Source organism: Pristiophorus japonicus, chromosome 12, assembly GCF_044704955.1.
Source record: "Pristiophorus japonicus isolate sPriJap1 chromosome 12, sPriJap1.hap1, whole genome shotgun sequence".
Classification (NCBI taxonomy): Eukaryota; Metazoa; Chordata; class Chondrichthyes; family Pristiophoridae; genus Pristiophorus; species Pristiophorus japonicus.
Genome location: NC_091988.1, coordinates 178,466,610 through 178,486,198, shown reverse-complemented (window position 1 = coordinate 178,486,198; position 19,589 = coordinate 178,466,610). Strand labels below are relative to the sequence as shown.

The following is a 19,589-nucleotide window of genomic DNA, read 5'->3' as shown; positions in this document are numbered from 1 at the left end:
AAGGGTTTTAATTCCTCGGGGCAGGCATCGCGAGCCTCTGCCCAGTCACTGGTTAGGACACATCTTTTTACTAAGGATAACGTGGGGTCGCTGGCCGTCCAGGCTCTTATTTGGCGAGCCGTCATGGGCGAACCTGTGGACTCAAAGGCACTGATTGCCATGACTATCTCACAGTCCTGTTCATCAGACCCTTCCGTGGTTGCCAGGGGTAGCCTGCTGAGCGCGTCGGCACATTTGTCTGTGCCTGGTCTGTGCCTTATTGTGTAGTCGTAGGACGCCAGCATGAGTGCCCACCATTGAATTCGCGCCGAGACATTGGCATTTATTGCCTTGCTCTCAGATAGGAGGGATGTGAGGGGCTTGTGGTCGGTTTCTAATGCGAACTTGGCCCCGAAAAGGTATTGGTGCATTTTTTTGACACCTCCTTCTCTAACATTCTGTACCCGCGCTCCGCCCGCGAAAGTGACCTGGAGGCATAAGCTATGGGTTGTAATTTGCCCGCACTATTGACATGTTGCAAAATGCACCCGACCCCATATGCTGACGCATTGCATGTGAGAACTAGCTTTTTACCTGGGTCAAAGAAAGTCAAAACACTGTTGGAACACAGAAGATTGTGTGCCTTATTGAAGGCGCGTTCCTGGGCGTCCCCCCAAAACTAATCGCACCCCTTCCTGAGTAGCACGTGGAGAGGCTCCAGCAGCGAGCTTAAGTTTTGCATAAAGTTCCCAAAGTAATTGAGTCGCCCGAGAAAGGCGCACAGTTCTGAGACATTCCGGGGCCTGGGTGCCAGGTGAATTGCTTCTGTTTTGGACTCTGTTGGGCGGATTCCATCAGCGGCAAACCTTCTGCCCAAAAATTCAACCTCGGGTGCGAGAAACAGGCACTTGGATTTCTTGACTCGTAGGCCTACCCGATCCAACCGCTTTAGTACTTCCTCCACATTACGGAGATGGGAGTCGGTGTCCCTGCCCGTGATAAGTATGTCATCTTGAAATACAACCGTCCCCAGGATGGACTTGAGCAGACTCTCCATGTTGCGCTGGAATATGGCAGCTGCCGACCTGATGCCGAATGGGCATCGATTGTACATGAAAAGGCCTCGATGTGTGTTGATGGTGGTGAGTAGCTTGGATTCCTCGGTCAATTCTTGCATCATATACGCAGATGTGAGGTCTAATTTTAAGAAAAGTTTACCTCCAGCCAATGTTGCAAATAAGTCCTCCGCTCTGAGCAGTGGGTACTGGTCCTGTAGGGAGACTCTGTTTATGGTAGATTTGTAGTCCCCACAGATTCGTACGGATCCATCAGGCTTCATGACTGGGACGATGGGACTTGCCCAGTCGCTAAATTCCACAGGTGATATAATGCCTTCCCACAGAAGCCTGTCTAGTTCATGTTCAATCTTTTCCCTCATCACATAGGGTACAGCTCTGGCCTTGTGATGGACCGGTCTAGCATCCTGTGTGATGTAGATTTTGACTTTGGCCCCTTTGAAAGTGCCCATACCTGGCTGAAAGAGATGTTCAAATCGCTTTATAACTGTTGAGCAGGAGGTCCGTTCCTCTAATGACATGGCATGGACATCATCCCATTTCCAGTTTAGTTTTGCCAGCCAGCTTCTCCCCAGCAGCGCTGGGGGGTCTCCGGGGACAATCCACATGGGGAAGTCGGTTCACTGTCCCTTTGTGTGTGACAGAGAGCATGGTGCTGCTGAGGACTGGTACGATTTCTTTGGTATAGGTCCTTAGTGTGGTGTCGACCCTTGAGAGTTTTGGTCTGTCTCTTTTATGCGGCCACAGTTGTTCAAATTGTTGAGCGCCCATGAGAGATTGACTCGCTCCCGTATCCAGCTCCATGTTGACAGATATCCCGTTGAGTAGGACCCTCATCATTATAGGAGGCGTCCTGTTGTAGAAGCAGCGGCCATTGATCGTGTTGACCCGCTGTACACCGGTGTCCCGGGTACTGTCCCCACCATCTTCTGGTCCGCTTTCCGACCCATCCGATTCGTATACCAGCCGAGCTGCCATTTTTTTTGCACATGCGGGCCAAATGCCCTGTATATTCACAATTTCTGCAAACAGCCTGCTGAAATCAACATCCTCTTGACGAGTGCCCACCCCCACACCTCCAGCACAGACCTGTTCCATTGTTCAAAGAGTTCCCAAAGAATGAGCTGCGTCTGGCTGATCACTCTTGAGCTTCTCTCAGTTTGTAGTTGATTGCTCGCATTGTGGGTTGATGAGGTGTGAACGGCCATTCCTGTGGCCCTTGATGGCATCTGCCTGCTGTCGATAGCCTGTTCTTCCAGTTTTGTCTGTCTGTGGGGGTAGCAGCTTGATGGCTTCTGCCTGCTGTCGAGAGCCTGTTCTTCCGGTTTTGTCTGTGTGTGGGGGTAGCAGCTTGTTTAGTGCTGTGAACTTCTTCTTCCGATATTTCGTTAGTTGTCGTACCTGCATTGTAAATCAACCTCGTTTCTTCTTCCCCTGCCAAGAATGTCTGTGCAACCATTGCTGCTGCCTCTAAGGTCAGGTTCTTGGTCTCTATGAGCTTTCGGAATATGCCTGCGTGGCCTATTCCTTCAATGAAAAAGTCTCTCAGCATTTCTCTTCTCAGTTCATCGGAGAACTCACATAAACTAGACAACCTCCGAAGTTCCGCCACGAAGTCGGGTATGCTCTGGCCCACACGCGTCTGTAGTTGTAGAACCTGTGTCTGGCCATGTGTAGGCTGCTCGCTGGCTTCAGGTGGTCTCTTACCAGTGTGTTCAATTCTTCAAATGACTTGCTTGCTGGTTTCTCGGGTGCCAACAGATCCTTCATTAAACTGTATGGTTTCAAGCCACAGCTGGTCAAGAGATGGGCTCTTCTCTTGTCTGCCTTATTGTCGCCTAACCAGTCTTTGGTTACAAAACTTTGCTGGAGCCTTTCTATAAAGTCCTCCCAATTGTCTCCCGCATTGTACTTTTCATCTGATCCGTTGTTCGCCATTCTGTGGATTCTGTAATCCCGTAACCCGTCCTGTCCCCTGTCCCCTCAGTACAGATTCACATGAGGCATGTAGTGAAGTCAAGGTCACTCTGGACCTGCACCTTTCTTTCACAGCTCTGGAATGCTGCGCTTGCCTGAGACCTGTGCTTATATACCTGTCTCTTGCAAGTGCACCCCTGGTGGTAAGGTATGCTGGTGGTTACAGGTCATATCTTATTACAGTCATGTATAGCATGTTAGGATACAGTTATATATAATAATGTAAGATACATGACAGATACCAAGATATTAGCATTTCTGAACATCTTCAATAGACAATTCGTCACCAGTTCAAAACAATGATTTAAACACAGCATTCATACCAGTTTTATACATTCGTAACAGTTTTATCCATTTTTAGGCATCCCTGATTTCTAACACTTGTTCTCCTTACAGCAGGGAAGATTGAGAGGAGATTTGATAAAGGTGTTGAAAATCATGAGAGATCTAGACAGAGTAGATAGAAAGAAACTGTTCCCATTGGCAGAAGGGTCGAGAACCAGAGGACACAGAATTAAGGTGATTGGCAAAAGAACCAAAGGCGACATAAGAAAAAACTATTTTATGCAACGAGTGGTTAGGATCTGGAATGCACTGCCTGAAAGCGTGGTGGAGCCAGACTCAATCACTGCTTTCAAAAGAGAATTGAATAAGCACCTGAAAGAAAAAAAATTGCAGGGCTACAGGGAAAGGGCAGGGGAGTGGGACTAGCTGACGTGCTCTTGCAGAGAGCCAGCACGGGCTCGACGGGCCGAATGGCTTTCTTCCCTGCTGTAACCATTCAGTGATTCTATGATAACTTAAGGCCCCCAAATGCAGCAGAGCCTTAACTGGAGGCACTGAAGGTCAGCACAGCCCTCAAGTTTTACGGGTCTGAATCCAGACATCCACGGGACACCCGAGCAGAATTAGTCAAGGGCAGTGAAGGCCTGCATTTGGCAGGTAACTGCTGCCCTTTTCCATGAGCTGAGGAATTAATTTGATTTGCATGTCCATGGTAAAGCAAAGGCAGAGGGCATTGAGTTTCTACAGGATAGGTGGCTTCCCCAGAGTGCAGGGGGCGATTGCTGGAGCACAAGTTGCAATAAATGTTCCCCATCAGATCACACAAAACTACATGAACAGAAAGAGCTACCATTCCCTCCACATTAAGACCCTCTGTGATGCCCAACAGCACATCATGCAAAATGCAGCACGGGGGGGGGCCTGTCTTGATGCATTTATTGCAGGCAGCCTGGTCATCGCACGCATGCTTGGGAGTCTGGGTTGAGTGGAAGGATGGATCCTTGATGATGAGGCTTACTCCTTATTGCCATGGCTAATGACGTCTTTTTGCAAAGACCGAAGCTGAGAGATGCAACCAAGTACATCTGTGCACAATGTAGATGTTTGGGAGCACCATCGGTGTCATGAAGAGCCACTTCCTGTGCTTGGACAGGTCTGGGGTTATCCTCCAATACTCCCCAGAGAGGACAGCGAGGATTATCATCGTGTGAATTATGCCATGACAGAATGTCTCGTCCTTGACATATGTGGAAAGAAGCAACTGAAGAAAGTATCCTCGACCGTAGGAGCCAGAGCCAAGAGACGTGTCCCGCCCATAAGAGGTGTTGCTTTGTGAGGGCAGGGAGTCAGAGGTCAGCTTGTGGCACAGACCTTATCCAATGAGCACCCCCAGAGGTTGTAACCAGAAGAGTCAGACACAACTTTCTAACTTTGAAAAACATTTTATTGCAAAAAATGTTTCATATCATTATTAAACTTGAACCACAAATTTTAACAATTAACGACAAATGTTTCCAGAAAAAGTTAAACTTTACTGAAACATTTGAAGAAATTCTTACAGGAATTCCAATGAACCTTATATCGACCCTTAGAAACGTTGTTTAATTATCAACTGAATTAGGAGAACATAGAGATCATTGATGACAGAAATAGTTGGTTCAGAGATAAATAGAAACAAAGATCACCCAAGAAAAGGTCAGACAGAGAAAAATCAGACAGACACACAGACAGATATCCAGTGGGAGAAAAATCAGTGAACACAAAGAGATCATGCAGACAGACATCACAGTGACAGAGAAACACAAATCGGCAAGGCAAGAGAGATCAGGAAATAGAGTCAGACATACAGACAGTGAGGTATAGACATACAAAAGAGACACATTGGCTGAGATAGACTGCAGAGCAGAGAGACAGATTTTTATGATATAATGAGAGAAACAAACATCAAGCAATCGCAGAACTCAACAGGAACAATGCCGTGAAGATCTACTAGTTTATTTTAAGTAGAAAGTGCTGGACAAAGTAATTTTATATGGACATGTAAAACACTAAACACTAATGTTACACTGAGTACATTCTAGGCTTATATCTTGGACATTTGTTTCTCTAAAACAAAAGCAAAATACTGTGGATGCTGGAATTAACTGAGAACAAATTATTTTTACACCAGAAATTGTTAGGAAAGGTAGCTCCAATATGATAAAGTAAAGCATATGAGCTTCAATAAATGTTATCTAATATAATCTTTGCTAACATCACTTGATTCATTTTGCGCTATCATTTGCCATATAATTTGCAACAGCACGCTGCACACTAAAATAATGTAAAAATCTGAAATTGTCCCATGACCTTGGTTTGTAGTGGGCATAATGGTAAATGGGATCTTTAATCTTCAATTAGTTAATCTTTGCAATATCAAATAAGTACCAAAGGAAAAATTCCCAAGTAGCACTGAAAGCAGCCGAAATATCATTTTATGTAGTGTGTTTCGAACTTGCCTGATTGGTGACAGGAGTGTCAAACAGTAGGGGTGTTTGACCTTACAGTTCCTGTGTTCTTTCGTATAACAGCCATTATTCTGGTGCAGCATTTCATTTGACATGCAAAATATTGACCATCCTGCGTCTTGACAAGCTTGCATCCCAATGGGAAAGACAGAAAGCCCTATTTGACTGCTGACAGAGATGTACAGAGTTTGTCCTGGCAGATACTGCTGGGATTTGTACACTAAGATGGAAAAGAACAGTCAGTTTGAAATCTGCATGGAATTCATATCACTTGTCTCTGAAATCTTCATTCTTTTCATTCTAAAGAAGGGCAGTGTTAAAGAGGCCACGCTGTACTATTTTAATGATAAACTTTTAGGAACACTGGATTAGTTGAAAATTTTCAAAAAACAATAATTATTTACTGCGTTAGTGGTTACCAGGTCTTACCTTAGGCTGCAGCCACACATTAACTGTAGTATTAGTGCAAAACGCATTTCCTTCACGTTGATACTACAGTTATCGTGTAAATGCAATCTCAATCCAGTCAGAGCCCAACCTGAAGAGCTATCGGAATCCTAGAGGAGAGGCCCTCACCCTGCATTACTTCAGAGTCAATTTAGGGCTTTATACTCAATTTACATTGTATAGTTTAAGGGCTAAAAATGCTTCTAAGCTGGGCAATTAGTTTTGAAGTCAAATACTGTCAGGCCTGATTAATCCGTGTGCGTGTGGGGAAAACCCAATTTTGTTACGTATTAAAAATCAATGCAAAAATTATACATTGATACATATAACATCAGTTTCACATGTCAACATTTATAATGGATAGCGCCTATGTAAACTCCACACGCTGTGATTACACCCCCCGCCCCCATTGGTGGTACCTCAGTTTTGCACCTCCCAGCTCCTCAGCCTGCACTGCAGAGAAACTCCTCTGCTTCAACTAACTCTACTTTTCTGCTTTTCAAACTGCTGTTTTGCTACTTAATAATAAATAATATGCAATCAAAGTAGGATAATATTAAAATAAGGATGCAGTGTATGACTTTAAAATGGGGACTAAATTAGATATATGGCCCTGGTCCAATTATCCTGTGCCCTCTAACCCCGCTTCACCTATTTGCAATGCTACACGTGAGCAACTAGACATTTCATAAAATTTCATCAACCCTAAAATATTACAGGATCTTTCAACTGTCAAAAATTCCCAGTTTCAAAAAGTGGGAGGGAGTCCTTTATATCCTGAGGCTCTGTCTGTATTTTAAAAATGAGTCGGACTCGTCTCTCTTACCTGAATCATCAGCCCGTCTGCTATTGTTTTCTCCTCATCTTTAACTATACTGTCACGGATTGCAGTGGGAGAGTGTAGCTGCTGCTTGCCATCAGTGGCCTCCAGAGTCTCATTATTATCGTGGTACAGGCTCCACTGCAACTGGAACAGGAAGCTGAAGCCTAATTATATCATTTTTAATTGATTTGAAGTTTGAAGGCAAAGACGAAGTCTGCAGCAGCGAGTGTAATACTGAATGACAAACCAGGGGATTATCACTGACCAGCTGGACTTCCACCCAACAATGCATTCTCCAGCCTTAAACATAAGGCTGGAGATCGGATATTAACAGAGGAATGCTTTATGCATTCATATCCCTGTTACTTTTTTTTTATTTGTTCATGGGATGTGGGCGTCTCTGGCAAAGCCAGCATTTACTGCCCATCCCTAATTTCCCGTGAGAAGGTGGTGGAGGGCTGCCTTTTTGAACTGCTGCGGTCCGTGAGGTGAAGGTGCTCCCACAGTGCTGTTAGGGAGGGAGCTCCAGGAATTTGCTCCAGCGACGATGACGGAACGGTGATATACTTCCAAGTCAGGATGGTGTGTAACTTGGAGGGGAACGTGCAGGTGATGCTGTTCCCATGCGCCTGCTGCCCTTGTCCTTCTAGGTGGTAGAGTTCATGGGTTTGGGAGATGCTGCCAAAGAAGCCTTGGCAAGTTAGTGCAGTGTATCTTGTAGATGTTACATACTACAGCGTGAAGGTTTAATGTAGTGAATGGGGTGCCAACCAAGCGGGCTGTATTGTCCTGGATGGTGTCGAGTTTCTTGAGTGTTGTTGGGGCTGCACTCATCCAGGCAAGTGGAGAGTATTCCACCACACTCCTGACTTGTGCCTTGTAGATGGTGGAAAGGCTTTGGGGAGTCAGGAGGTGAGACACTCGCCGCAGAATACCCAGCCTCTGACCTGCTCTTGTTGCCACAGTATTTGTGTGGCTGGTCCAGTTAAGTTTCTGGTCAATGGTGACACTAGCTTTAATGCAAGCATTCCTTCTGTTTATTTTAGAGAGGTTAACACTTCTTTTAACATAGCTGACAGGGGAATAGAGACGCATTGAGCCTACGTCTGTCGCTGCTGTCAATGGTCACTTCTATCCAATAAGTGTAAAACCAGCTGACGTAGCAATGCACTCTCCACTGCACAATGTGGGCTTGGCTACAACCTCAAAATCCTTTTTAAAAAAAAAAAATAACTTGGTTTCAGTTTCTTAGTCTACAGTAGAATATAATAAACTCCGGAAGCTGCTGATGTAAATGATGCTTTTGATTAATTCTGATGGTACACAGCTGGACGATGATGGATTGATTGATTCGGAACGATGCTGCCAATGTAAATGCCAGTTTATATCCATCACAGTGATATGTAACTGTTAAATGGCCATTCAGTGGCAGCATTCATTGATTGTGTTTATGTGCAGTCCTGCAGGTGAGAAGCATTCATCGGTTACAGCATTAAATGGATGCAGCAGGGAACTTGTGTTTGTTTTCTAATTTTATTCAATTTGGATTCGGACACAGAGATGTAGGGATGAAGGATGTAAAAATAATAGTTTGTTAATGAATACAAATGATCGGTATCCCCATGCATAGTACTAATGAAACACGGATTACACCGTGTATGAAATTATTCACTTTTTTGATTAAAATGGGAAATAATATATTCTTGCAAGGTAATTGTTTTTCAATCATTTCTTCTACAAGGGCATTGTTATTTTCATTTTAGTGAAATATATATACAAATAGACAACAGTACTATCTAAGTTTCACAGAAAATGATACGGTTGCAATTAATATTGTAAGGTTTGAAATGATTTTCAGTCTGTTACATCATCCGAATCCTCTTCAACATAATCCAGTCATAAAAATAATGGATAAATGAGACTGTGGCTTTGATCTCTTGTACACAGTCATACTGTTTCTTACTTTCCACTTGAACAGGATAGCACTGGTCAACCTTGGGAAATAATTTGATCTTCAGGCAGGGTTTTTAGGACTTGGCCATAGTTCGGGACAGTAGCTTTTCTGGGATGAAGCTTATGAACTTTGTGAATAGGTTAAAGTACAGATTGAGAGCAGTCCACGTAGCCCAATTATTCTAACAATACACTTTGCCCCATTATAAACGCCCCACAGTTTATTTAATCACCCAAACAAGTTGAATACCATAACTGAAATTTCCACAAAGTTAAAGCTCTGATAAGTTCCCTTCTCTTCTTTCCTATACAAAGTAATCTAACATCATTTATATTACTAAATCAGGCCAAAGCAATTCGGCACATAATATTCCCTTAGTTCCAACAGGACTAGTCGAATAACATTCTGTAGAGTGTGTAAAGTTAATTTACACCTATATTCAGCTTTTAGCTTTCCTCACAAGCTGGAGTCTTCCCTTCCATTTCTGCATGACTCATAAGCTGCAGCTGCATTCAGCTTCCAACCCCTTTCACTGACTAAAGTCGGCCTTTTCAGCTCCCAGCTTCCCTTTCCTGCATAGTGATTTTCACAGGGCAGAGTTTCTTTCCTATCTCTGGTCAATAGAGACACACAGAAAACACTGGTTTGTTTTTAAAGATTATTTATGCATTTCCATTGCTGTTCATTAGACCATCTTCCTCAGCACTGTGCTCATAACACATGCCCAACCCTCTACTCCCTGCTCCTTTCTGTCACAGTCAATTGGCTGACTTCATCTGTTTCAAAAACATGGCAAGAAATCTGTTAAAGCTAATGGAATGGATTCTGCATAATAGAAGCAAATGGTCTGTCACCAAACGCAAACTGCAAGATGTTTACACTCCAAGATGTTTCCAATCCCTTTCACACGCCAGTGGCTTGTCTAGCTTGAGCTGATCACAGAGTTCGTTAAAATGTCAGCTTTGTGAATGAACAGCCTAGATGTTTGCAATATTAATTACAAAAGGCTTTTGCCAAAGGTAAGACAGCATAACATTGTACTGACCAACTATATGTCAATATTGCCCAGGATTTCCTGGATTGCACTGATGCCAAAATGTATGACATTCTACTCTGATTTTGCTGATAGGAACTTAAGCCAAAATTTTCCACACAGCTCATTTGCTTATGCCGGAATGTAAAAAGCTACATGATACAGTGCCACCGATAGGAGAAACAGCGAGTGGACTGCTATCTTTTGCCATGGCTCCTCACTCTCAGTGCCTCTTGCTTCTGTTACTCCTCTTCCAACATGATGTGGAACAGGGGTATGCCCATTGGGAAGGCCATTCCAGTTGCTCAGTCCTTCAGGCAGCAGGGCTCTGAAAATGTTCAGTTACACTGAGACTGACAGAACTTTGGGTACATATAGTACAGGTCTCAGTAAGAAAAAAAGAAACGGAAATCGCTATCAAACTCCAGAAATCTCAATTATGCCAATAGTGAGTGAGTTCAGGCCTTGCTGCATCTAATCTTGGGGCTGTGATGGCGCAACATCACACAAAGAAATTCTCGGCCATATGTATTGAATAATATCATAATGTTATCATGCAATTCCTTTGCACCATTTTATGTATTCATTTATTTTATGGTAAAACAAAAATTTGGGGCAATTTTTGAATCAAAGGTTTCAAATAATCAATGGGACATAAGGAAATGCAGGTTATCAGTCACATAACTCATTTCCATGTAATTAAGTATGAATTGAGAAAATCATCATAGGCAGTCCCTTGAACGAGGATGACTTGCTTCCACATGAGTTCACAGATGTTTCAATGAAGGACCCAATATTCCTATCCTGAACTCCAATTGAATGGCTAGAAGATGCCTGTGCGTGGGTTTTTGTGACTGTTGCACATCAGCCACCACACGGGCTTGACAGAGCTAGGCCTTTATCCAGTGGTAAGGGTTAACCAGGATGACTGGAGACCTGCTCTGCTGCACGGACCGAGTGCGCACACACATCGTGATCCGTGCTGCCTATTGAGACTGCAAAATATAGACTGCGTGAAGGCACCATTGGTGTTTCTATAATGGACGCTTACAGTTCAATAGAATTAGATGAGGTTTTTGATCAGTAGTCTTCTATACCAGGTGAAATACACCAGTAGTCACTGTATTATATAACTTGTATAATAAAACAGTCATGAATTGAACTCAAGATGTGGTATTAATATCATTAGCATTAAAATAGTCACATGGCATTTCTTTGCCTGCTATTTTATCAAGATTGGGAGGTTAGCACATCCATTAAGGCAGAAGAATTCAATCTGAAAGAGTTAATTACTCATTTTAGCATGTTTCAATTTCACCTGTTAATTATTATTTAATACAAGTTTCAATTTTCATTAAAACTTATAATTTCCATTCATTTATTGTTATGCAGTTGAAAAATACTGTGTGAGGTTTTACATTAAAAATCAAAATCTTACAGACTGAACCAAATAAAACCACTTTGGCAGGATGATTGCCAGTGTTCTACTTTTCACAAAGAACACTGTGATTCACATCCATGATAGAATGCTCACATTCATCCTGCACTAATAAGCTGTTCTCTATTTCTGACCCAGTAACTTCAGTGCTAAGATCCCTCTTTAGCACTTGGCACTGCTCAGATTATTCCACCACCATCAATATCAATAGTCTTCCCACACCTAAGCTTGCACTTAATGACAATTTTTCACAAGACATGAGCAGAATTATTATGAGTTAATTATGGATTTTAGCTCATCTAATTCTATTGAATTGTAAACGTCCATTACAGAAACACTGATGGTGGCTTCATGCAGCCTATATTTTCTCAACAGAATCATTGGGGGTGCTTTTCAAATGTCACCAGCCCCGTTGATGTTGGAAAGTGGGGTGACCAGCAATTGAAACTTTAAAAAACTCCTGATGCAACTTTTAAATGCATTTTCAAATGAGCACCCTGCCTCTCACCTTGCCCATTGGTATTAGGACTTGATCGGTCTAACCAACAGTCCTTAAAGGGATCGCTCACAAAACGAACACTCAAAAGAATTATGGGCCAGGATCAGCAGAAATATTCCATGTGGCCCCACAAAAATATTCCCCCCTGCCCACCCACACCCCAATCCTCCTGCACACTCATCCATCATATGCACTATCCTGATGTTCATTATCTACTACTGCCTTGGGTCCACTCTGGGTGGATGTTTGGCAAGGTCAGGGTGAATAATTGCATGGGTTATGCTGTGCTGGCAGGGCCTGAAGCTGAGAAGCCTGGCAGATCTCTTTCCTCCTCCTATCCCTTCTCCTTTCTATGTTTCATCTGGAGAAGAAGCGGGTGGCAGAGGAGACAGGTTCTCTGGCCACTTTCAGAAGGAGGAACATGAGGTTGTTTGCAGGAAGTTGGGTGTCCTCCTGCAACATGAGATGGCGTAGCAACAGAATGTCGAGAGGCAACTATAGCTGACACGCCCCCATTCCCCCCTGCCACCCCTCCCATTCTCCATTGCTGACTCACTGTGTGCATCTCCAGACTTTGGATAGCTTCTTCCTCATAGAGGGTTAGAAGCCTAAAGTTTGGAAGATCTTTGTTTGGCAGGACATGTAATGCAACCCACATGTCAACCAGCAAAGCATGAAAGATTGAAGATAGATGCTGGAACTATGACATTCCAGATGAGGCTTTCAAGGGCCAGCATGCATGTAAGGATGTGAGGATAGGTCCATTTGGAGATACTGTCATAAAATAATAATCCCCGGTTGAAGCATGTGAACATAGCGATAATAAGTTGTAAGGAATTGGTGTACATGGTAGTATAGCGCATTTTTAAAAGCTGTAAGTGACTCCTTATATTTATCTTATTTCATCGAATCATTAAATTTCTCATGGCATTATATAGTTCACTGGGGGTGGGGGTACATGTGGCCTTTACCACCAATGCCACCTCCCTCCACCAAGCATGAGCCAATGCTTCAGATGTCCTCCTCCCAGCACTACAAATAGGCAGTCCCTCTCTGCCTCATCTCCTAGAGGAGAACTTCCATTACCTTATCTAAAAAATGGATGAATCATGATCGAGACAGAAACTGCTTACTGCCGCTGCATTCCTCTGGGTACAGCCTGGCCCTTTAAGCTGCTGCAGCACTTTAATTGGGTTGGTCAAGGAGGATTTTTGAAAAACCTTTTCATTTTGGCCAACACATAGCTGGCTATGCTATTTCACCCCTCCTCCCAAGTCAGCCTCCCCTACGAAGGCAGGAATTGCACCAAAACAGTCAAATTAGTATCACTCTGGACAATTGATCAGGGTCGGGATCACTGCCACGGCACGGGGGGCAAAGCCCCTCCCACCATAGCATAAAATCCTCACCAAATCTGTTGACATTTCTCTTTTAAAATGATAAACTTTCCTTTGAATTATTAATAGGCAGTGTTGAATTTAAGAAGAAAGAAACGTAATTTCTGCTTTTTATTCATAAATTAATGTTAGCAATTGGTTAAATGGTTAAGCATTGGCTCAAATAGAAAAGTTGTGCTTAACTTAATAGCAAGCTGGCCTTCATTAAATTATGTTTATGCTATCTTTCCTATTATTTCAAAATATTTTCGGCAGGAGGAAAGATAGCTGTCTAACTTAGCTCATTAAGACTCATAAAATAAAAATATGTTAATTTGAACAAGTCATACAGTTATCTTGACCTTCATTACATGCAGTGTGGCCAGTCTACACATTGTCAAAACACAAGGAGAATCCTCAGGAGGGATTAAGCACAGTTTGTAACAAATTCTGTTTTACTGGAGAAGCTTAATGAGGTTAAAGGACCAGTTATTTGTGAATAATTATAAGGGCAGTCTAGTCATTGAGGACCAGGCAATGGCTGAGTCATTTAATTAATTCTTCACATCAATTTTCACAAAAAGGAATGTGGGAGGATTCCAGATCCTATGACGAAGATGGATTAGGTATAAGTGGAAGTTCTAATGAATGTAGAGATCAGTAAACAAAGATTTGTGAAGAGAATTGATGGTTGATGGGGCCTAGTCACCTGTTAGGATGCCCCTGAGAATTGTGCAAAAGAAAGGCATTGAATAGGCAGTAAATTAACAGAAATAATCCGTAGTTCTTTACTAACAAGGAATATACCTGGGAACTGAGAAATTGCTAATTTGAAACTGATTTTTATTAAAAGATACAGACATGACATGAATAGTAGATGAGTAAGCTTAACTTAAAAAGTTAAAGAACTGTTTGAGAGCTTTCTGCAAAATATTGTCAATGATCCTCTATTGAATATACAGCCTGTCAACACCAATTAGCCTGGCTTTGGGAGTAAGTGATTATACCTCACAAATTGAATAAAAAGAAAGACTTGCATTTATAGAATGCATTTCACATCCCAAAGCAACTTACAGCCAATGAAATCATTTTTGGAGTGTAGTCACTGTTGTAATGTATGAATCGCGCCTGCTAATTTGCGCACAGCAAGCTCCCACAAACAGCAATATGATAATGACCAGATAATCTTATTTATTGATGTTGGCTGAGGGATAACTACCGGCCAGGACACTGGGGATAACTTTTATGTCTAGCTGAGTGGGCAACCAGGGCTTCAGTACCTTTGAAAATTGGCAATGTCAAAGAATGGTGGATATTTTACATATAGCAACTTTTAAGAGTTTTGATAAGGTAAACACAGGAAACGTTTTATAGGGCAATGACATAAATAGTAAAACGGGATGTAACAAACGGCTTTGGTAATTGGCTTAGTAACAGAAACAGAGAGTGAGATGATGATAAATGAGCATCAGTCACACAGGGAGTTTGTGGCTTGCAAAGTTCCTCAGAATCTGTACTGGGTTCTCAATTATTCCCTATGTTCAGGAATAATGTTGAGGGTATTGTAAGCCGCCTTATTACATTTTCAGTAAACATTAAATTGTGGTATGTGGCAAAATGATGTGTAGAAGAAGTTGTGAATATTCAAAAGGATTTCTTGAGGTTGTGTGTCTGAACTGAGAATACCTTGTAATGTGGACATGGGTAATGTAATGTAGTTAGGTGTGAAACATGTTGCAGATGTATATGTCTTGGAGATAATCAATTATGCAGAAAATTGTGGAACAGGAGTGATTATTACTCGATCCTGACTAACAATTCCACAATAAAAGGTGGTGATCAATAAGACAAATAAGCATCAGGATGCCTTAAGAGAAGCATTAAAGATAAGTCAAAGCAAGTTACAGTTACTCTATATCACTCATTTGTGAAAGTAAACTTAAAGCGTTGTTAAATTTAAAACCATGGCTATAACCTGTGTTAGGTGGAGTTGGTCTATTTAAACTGCTGGACAGCTTCTTGACCTCATGCAGTATGTAAAGGATTTGCACTGTGTGCAAATTGCCTGTCATGTTACCCCCTGTAAAGTATGCACCTGTGAGTATGCTCACAGGTTTGTAGAGCTGTTGCGTTTTAGTGTCCCCCTCCCTTTTTATAGGGGGCACTTGTATTGTATGATTTTAGTGCCAAAAAAAAGCAAAAAACCCCACAAAAAAAACAAAAACAAAAAGGCACTTGTTTACTGTTTGTAGTGTCCCCCAGATCAAGGGGTACTTGATCTAACTATCTATTTATTTATTGTTTTCTGCAAAAGAGTTGTAGAGCTGTTGCATTGTGAGTGGCTTAGCCAGTCATGTGATGTTCGCAAAACTCAATCAAACCCTAGTCAGTTGGGTCCAGGTCATCCACGGTGAAGTTTGCAGTTGTGAGCCTAGTGGATGAACTGATAATGTGTAGTGTGATTTTTAAACCTTTGTGAATAAACCAACAAGTTCTTAATAGCAATGTGTTGCTATGAATTCTTAAGCAAATAACTCTTGAAGCAAATACTTTACAGCCCCCATTACAACAGTGACTATACTTTGAAAATACCTGTACTTCATTAGCTTTACAGTGTTTTGAGACATCCTGAGGTCATAAAGGCTACTATATAAATGCAATGTATTTATTTCTTGTATGTATTTTATATGTTTTATGGCTACATGCATATGTCTGTGTGTACATCCCACAGGCATTCACATGTGAGCCATGTTAAATAAAAGTAGCAGAGAAAAACACATGGTGGATGGTTCAAGTGATTTACAATGGCCAGTACAGGAGCGAAGTGGAACAAGGGAGGAATACTTTGGCCGTGTGTGAAATTTCTGATCATAAGTCCAATGCCAGTTTATATTAGCATATATGTAATTTCATACATTTTGCAGTAGTGCTAAGTTCTATTTGCATCACATATAATGACCAGTATTAAAAGATAGCAATAGATGCTTTGGTGGTGTCAGGAGAATTGGAATCAGTAGCTGCTCAATATAATTTACCCAATATATTTTTGACTGTTGCTGGTGGCAGTTTTCTTTATAGCCCCGTCACATTTTTAATAGAATGGCCACTGCTTGCCCACCAAACACATTTCTTTTTCCATCCATTTTCTTAATGAATGAAAAGTAAGTACATAATGTTTGTACACCATTGTACAGACGAAAAGGAACAGCCATTTTAGTTTGATCCAGGGGTGCTGCTACTCTGTAGCACAACATGCATAGGCACTTTCAAGAGGTATAAGGGGGGAAAATTGAGGGTAAATGGAAAAGATTTTTTTTAATTGAAAGACAAAAGACTTTTGTCTTTACCACCTGGGCAGTAATCTGGTAGTGCGGATTTCCAGTCTGTTATAGACCCCTCTTATTTCAACGGAATGAAAATCGGGCGGGTTACAGGGAAGTCAATCTGCTTGACAGATTACTGCGCGGTCAGTGAAGATGAAAAGCTATCTCATCTTTTCTCCCAAATAAAGTTCCCAAATATTGTTGCCAAGGTATACATTTTAATAAAAACAGCCGATCAATTTAATAATGCTTTACCAAGGTAATGGTTGGTTCCTGTCTTACTATGCGTTTGGTGACAACCATTTATAGAACACATGTGAGGGGGCAGAGGAGAGAATGGAAATAGCTTCAGTGCAGTATTAAAATAATAGTATTTCCCTATTAAAATTGTGCTGTACTAATGTCTGCCAATAGTATTCCCCTGTGTAACAAACTTAGCTTCTTGTTATGCCTGCATAAAACCCATCAATTTCTGAAGGGCTGGAAAAGGCTGTTTAATTTCTCCCATTTACTAAAACTACAAAACAATTTCAGGGAACTATCATGGTGTCAACGCAGAACCTTTTCACAGGTGCAAAATTTGCAAATATAAACCAGCAGACAGAGATTTTATGTTGCTCCTTTTGGTAGTGTGGAACTTTTTAATAGCAGATTTATGCCAAATATGGAAAATTAATGTAGAATAAATTCATAGAAATTTAACCATTCTTACTTTCTGAATGTGAGTTCAGAGACAACACTTGGAAGGTTTATAATAGAATACTACAGCCAACTTAGGAATGTCAATTATACATATTTAATTGTTGGAGTCTTTAAACACAGGCTACCAGCGTACTGGCTATGTTGCTGGACTAGTAATCCAGAGACCTGGACAAATGATCCAGAGACCTGAGTTCAAACCCACAGCAGCTGGGGCAATTTAAATTCAGTTAATTAAATAAATTTGGGATTAAAAAGCAAGTATTAGTTATGGTGGCCATGAAATTGTCGTAAAAACCCAACTGGTTCACTAATGTTCATTACCCGGTCTGGCCTATATGTGACTACCAGATCCACAGCAATGTGGTCGACTCTTAACTACCCTCTGAAATGGCCTAGCAAGCCATTCAGTTGCACCAAACCTTCACGACATAGTCGCTGTGGGAGTACCTTCACCACAAAGGACTGAAGTCTTCTTCTTTCATATCGTAGTAGCAGAGCAGTGATTCAGGAAGGAGACTCACCAGCACCTTCTCAAGGGTAATTAGGAATGGGCAATAAATGCTGGCCTTGCTAGCGACACCCAAATCCCATGAACGAATAAATTAAAAAAATAAAAGCACTTGCAGTTTCAGATTTAAAGAATGCCCGCTGAACAGTAATGGCATCTTTTTTTATTGACAAATATTGTTTGATAAAATTCCTTTCAAAGTGCCAAACTGTTTTTATCTTTCTGCAAATATTAAAGGAAACTGGCAAAGAAGCAAAAGGAAACGCAGAACAGCACCCAGCGAGAAATGGAACCCGTGGTAACAGCAACAGACAAGAGTTGCAACAAGCACGGACCGGTTCAAAGAGATGAAGCATGTAAGTCCGAATATGAATTCACCACGTGCATCAGTTTAGAGGCATTTGATTTTTCATCTATCAGTGGTAAAAGTTAGGAAGTTTGAGGTCAGATATTAAAACACGACCTGAATTTGTCTCAGCTTTTCACTTCATAGACTGAGTGATTATAATCTAAATAAATTCAACTTATTAAAAAAAAGTCACAATGCAATACTCCAAATTGTACTTTAATATCTAAACCTTTTAATTTCAATCTGTACCCAAAATATGGCCAAACCCAAGCATTTTTGTCTCGGATATATCATAATATTAGCTTCTTTAATTCTGTCATCGTACCGCAGGGATGATACAACAGCTTCGCTCAGAGAAAAATATGCCCTAGTTTACTTTGATACGCATGCTACAGATATCATTCATTTTATCTCAGCCGAGTCTCTACAGGAGGGTCAAGGTATTCAACTCAAATGCAAACATCTTGTGGGACTTCTTCAAATATATGTTTGATTTGCAGCTTTTTTGAAATTAATACTGTTATTTAAAGTTGCTGAGGGTTCGGTTGTTTTCTGGAAGGCATTTTTCAGCCTAGCTGGTGAGAACAAGCAAGACTGCCACATAAGATGACATTATAGTTTAGCTCAGCACTGTGACTATTTTATTATTTTCTAATTGCTCAAGGATGTAACTAAACTCGAAGACTGCTGTCAAATGCAGTGTGTCACATCTGCCATTCAATTATTCTTTTATTGATTAATAAATATTTTTAAATTGAAGCCAAAGTCACAACCTAGTATGTTATTCTGCCATCTTCTAATGAATAATGATCATGTGAAGTGAACATGATAAAATTAGTAAGCCAAAATAAAAAAAAGACTCGTTATTCAATCCCTGGGCATGCTACGTAGATAACCGAGCAAGTGTTGTAAGCCGAATGTAGGTAAGTAATTATTTAATTCATTTGATTTGATACAAGTTCATGTGCCTTTAAGTTCACTGGGCGGGCTGCCAGAGAGCTTGTGCACAATGGCACAGAACATGGAGGAGTCCAGCTCTGGCTTGTGTGGGCTCATTCAACAAGATGTTGTGAGTGGTCAACTCTATGAACACTGTAGTGGATCGTACAATGATGAAGAATCCAGTGTCAGCTTCACTGGGAACTCAGACTACTGACATCGTGGCTTTGTAGTCTAGCATCTCATCTCCTCCGCCATTCAATTCATGAAGGAGAGCATGGATAGGAGTGTGGATAGGTGATTTGAGAGCATCACTGTACTCCTGCAATCTGTTCTCGTTCAGAGCAGAGGAAGTGCAGAGATGCAGCCCCACG

The 19,589-nt window shown here is 41.5% G+C and overlaps 1 protein-coding gene across 3 annotated transcripts in view; it reads left to right on the top strand.

The window, feature by feature from the left end:
• Nucleotides 1–19,589, top strand: part of ptprt (protein tyrosine phosphatase receptor type T) — a 1,564,838-nt gene that overhangs the window by 1,378,447 nt on the left and 166,802 nt on the right. For all 3 annotated transcript variants that reach the window (XM_070896216.1, XM_070896215.1, XM_070896217.1), the window contains one exon: nucleotides 18,165–18,283. In XM_070896216.1, coding sequence (XP_070752317.1) covers nucleotides 18,165–18,283 — 119 coding nt within the window. The remainder of the gene's footprint in view (nucleotides 1–18,164; nucleotides 18,284–19,589) is intronic.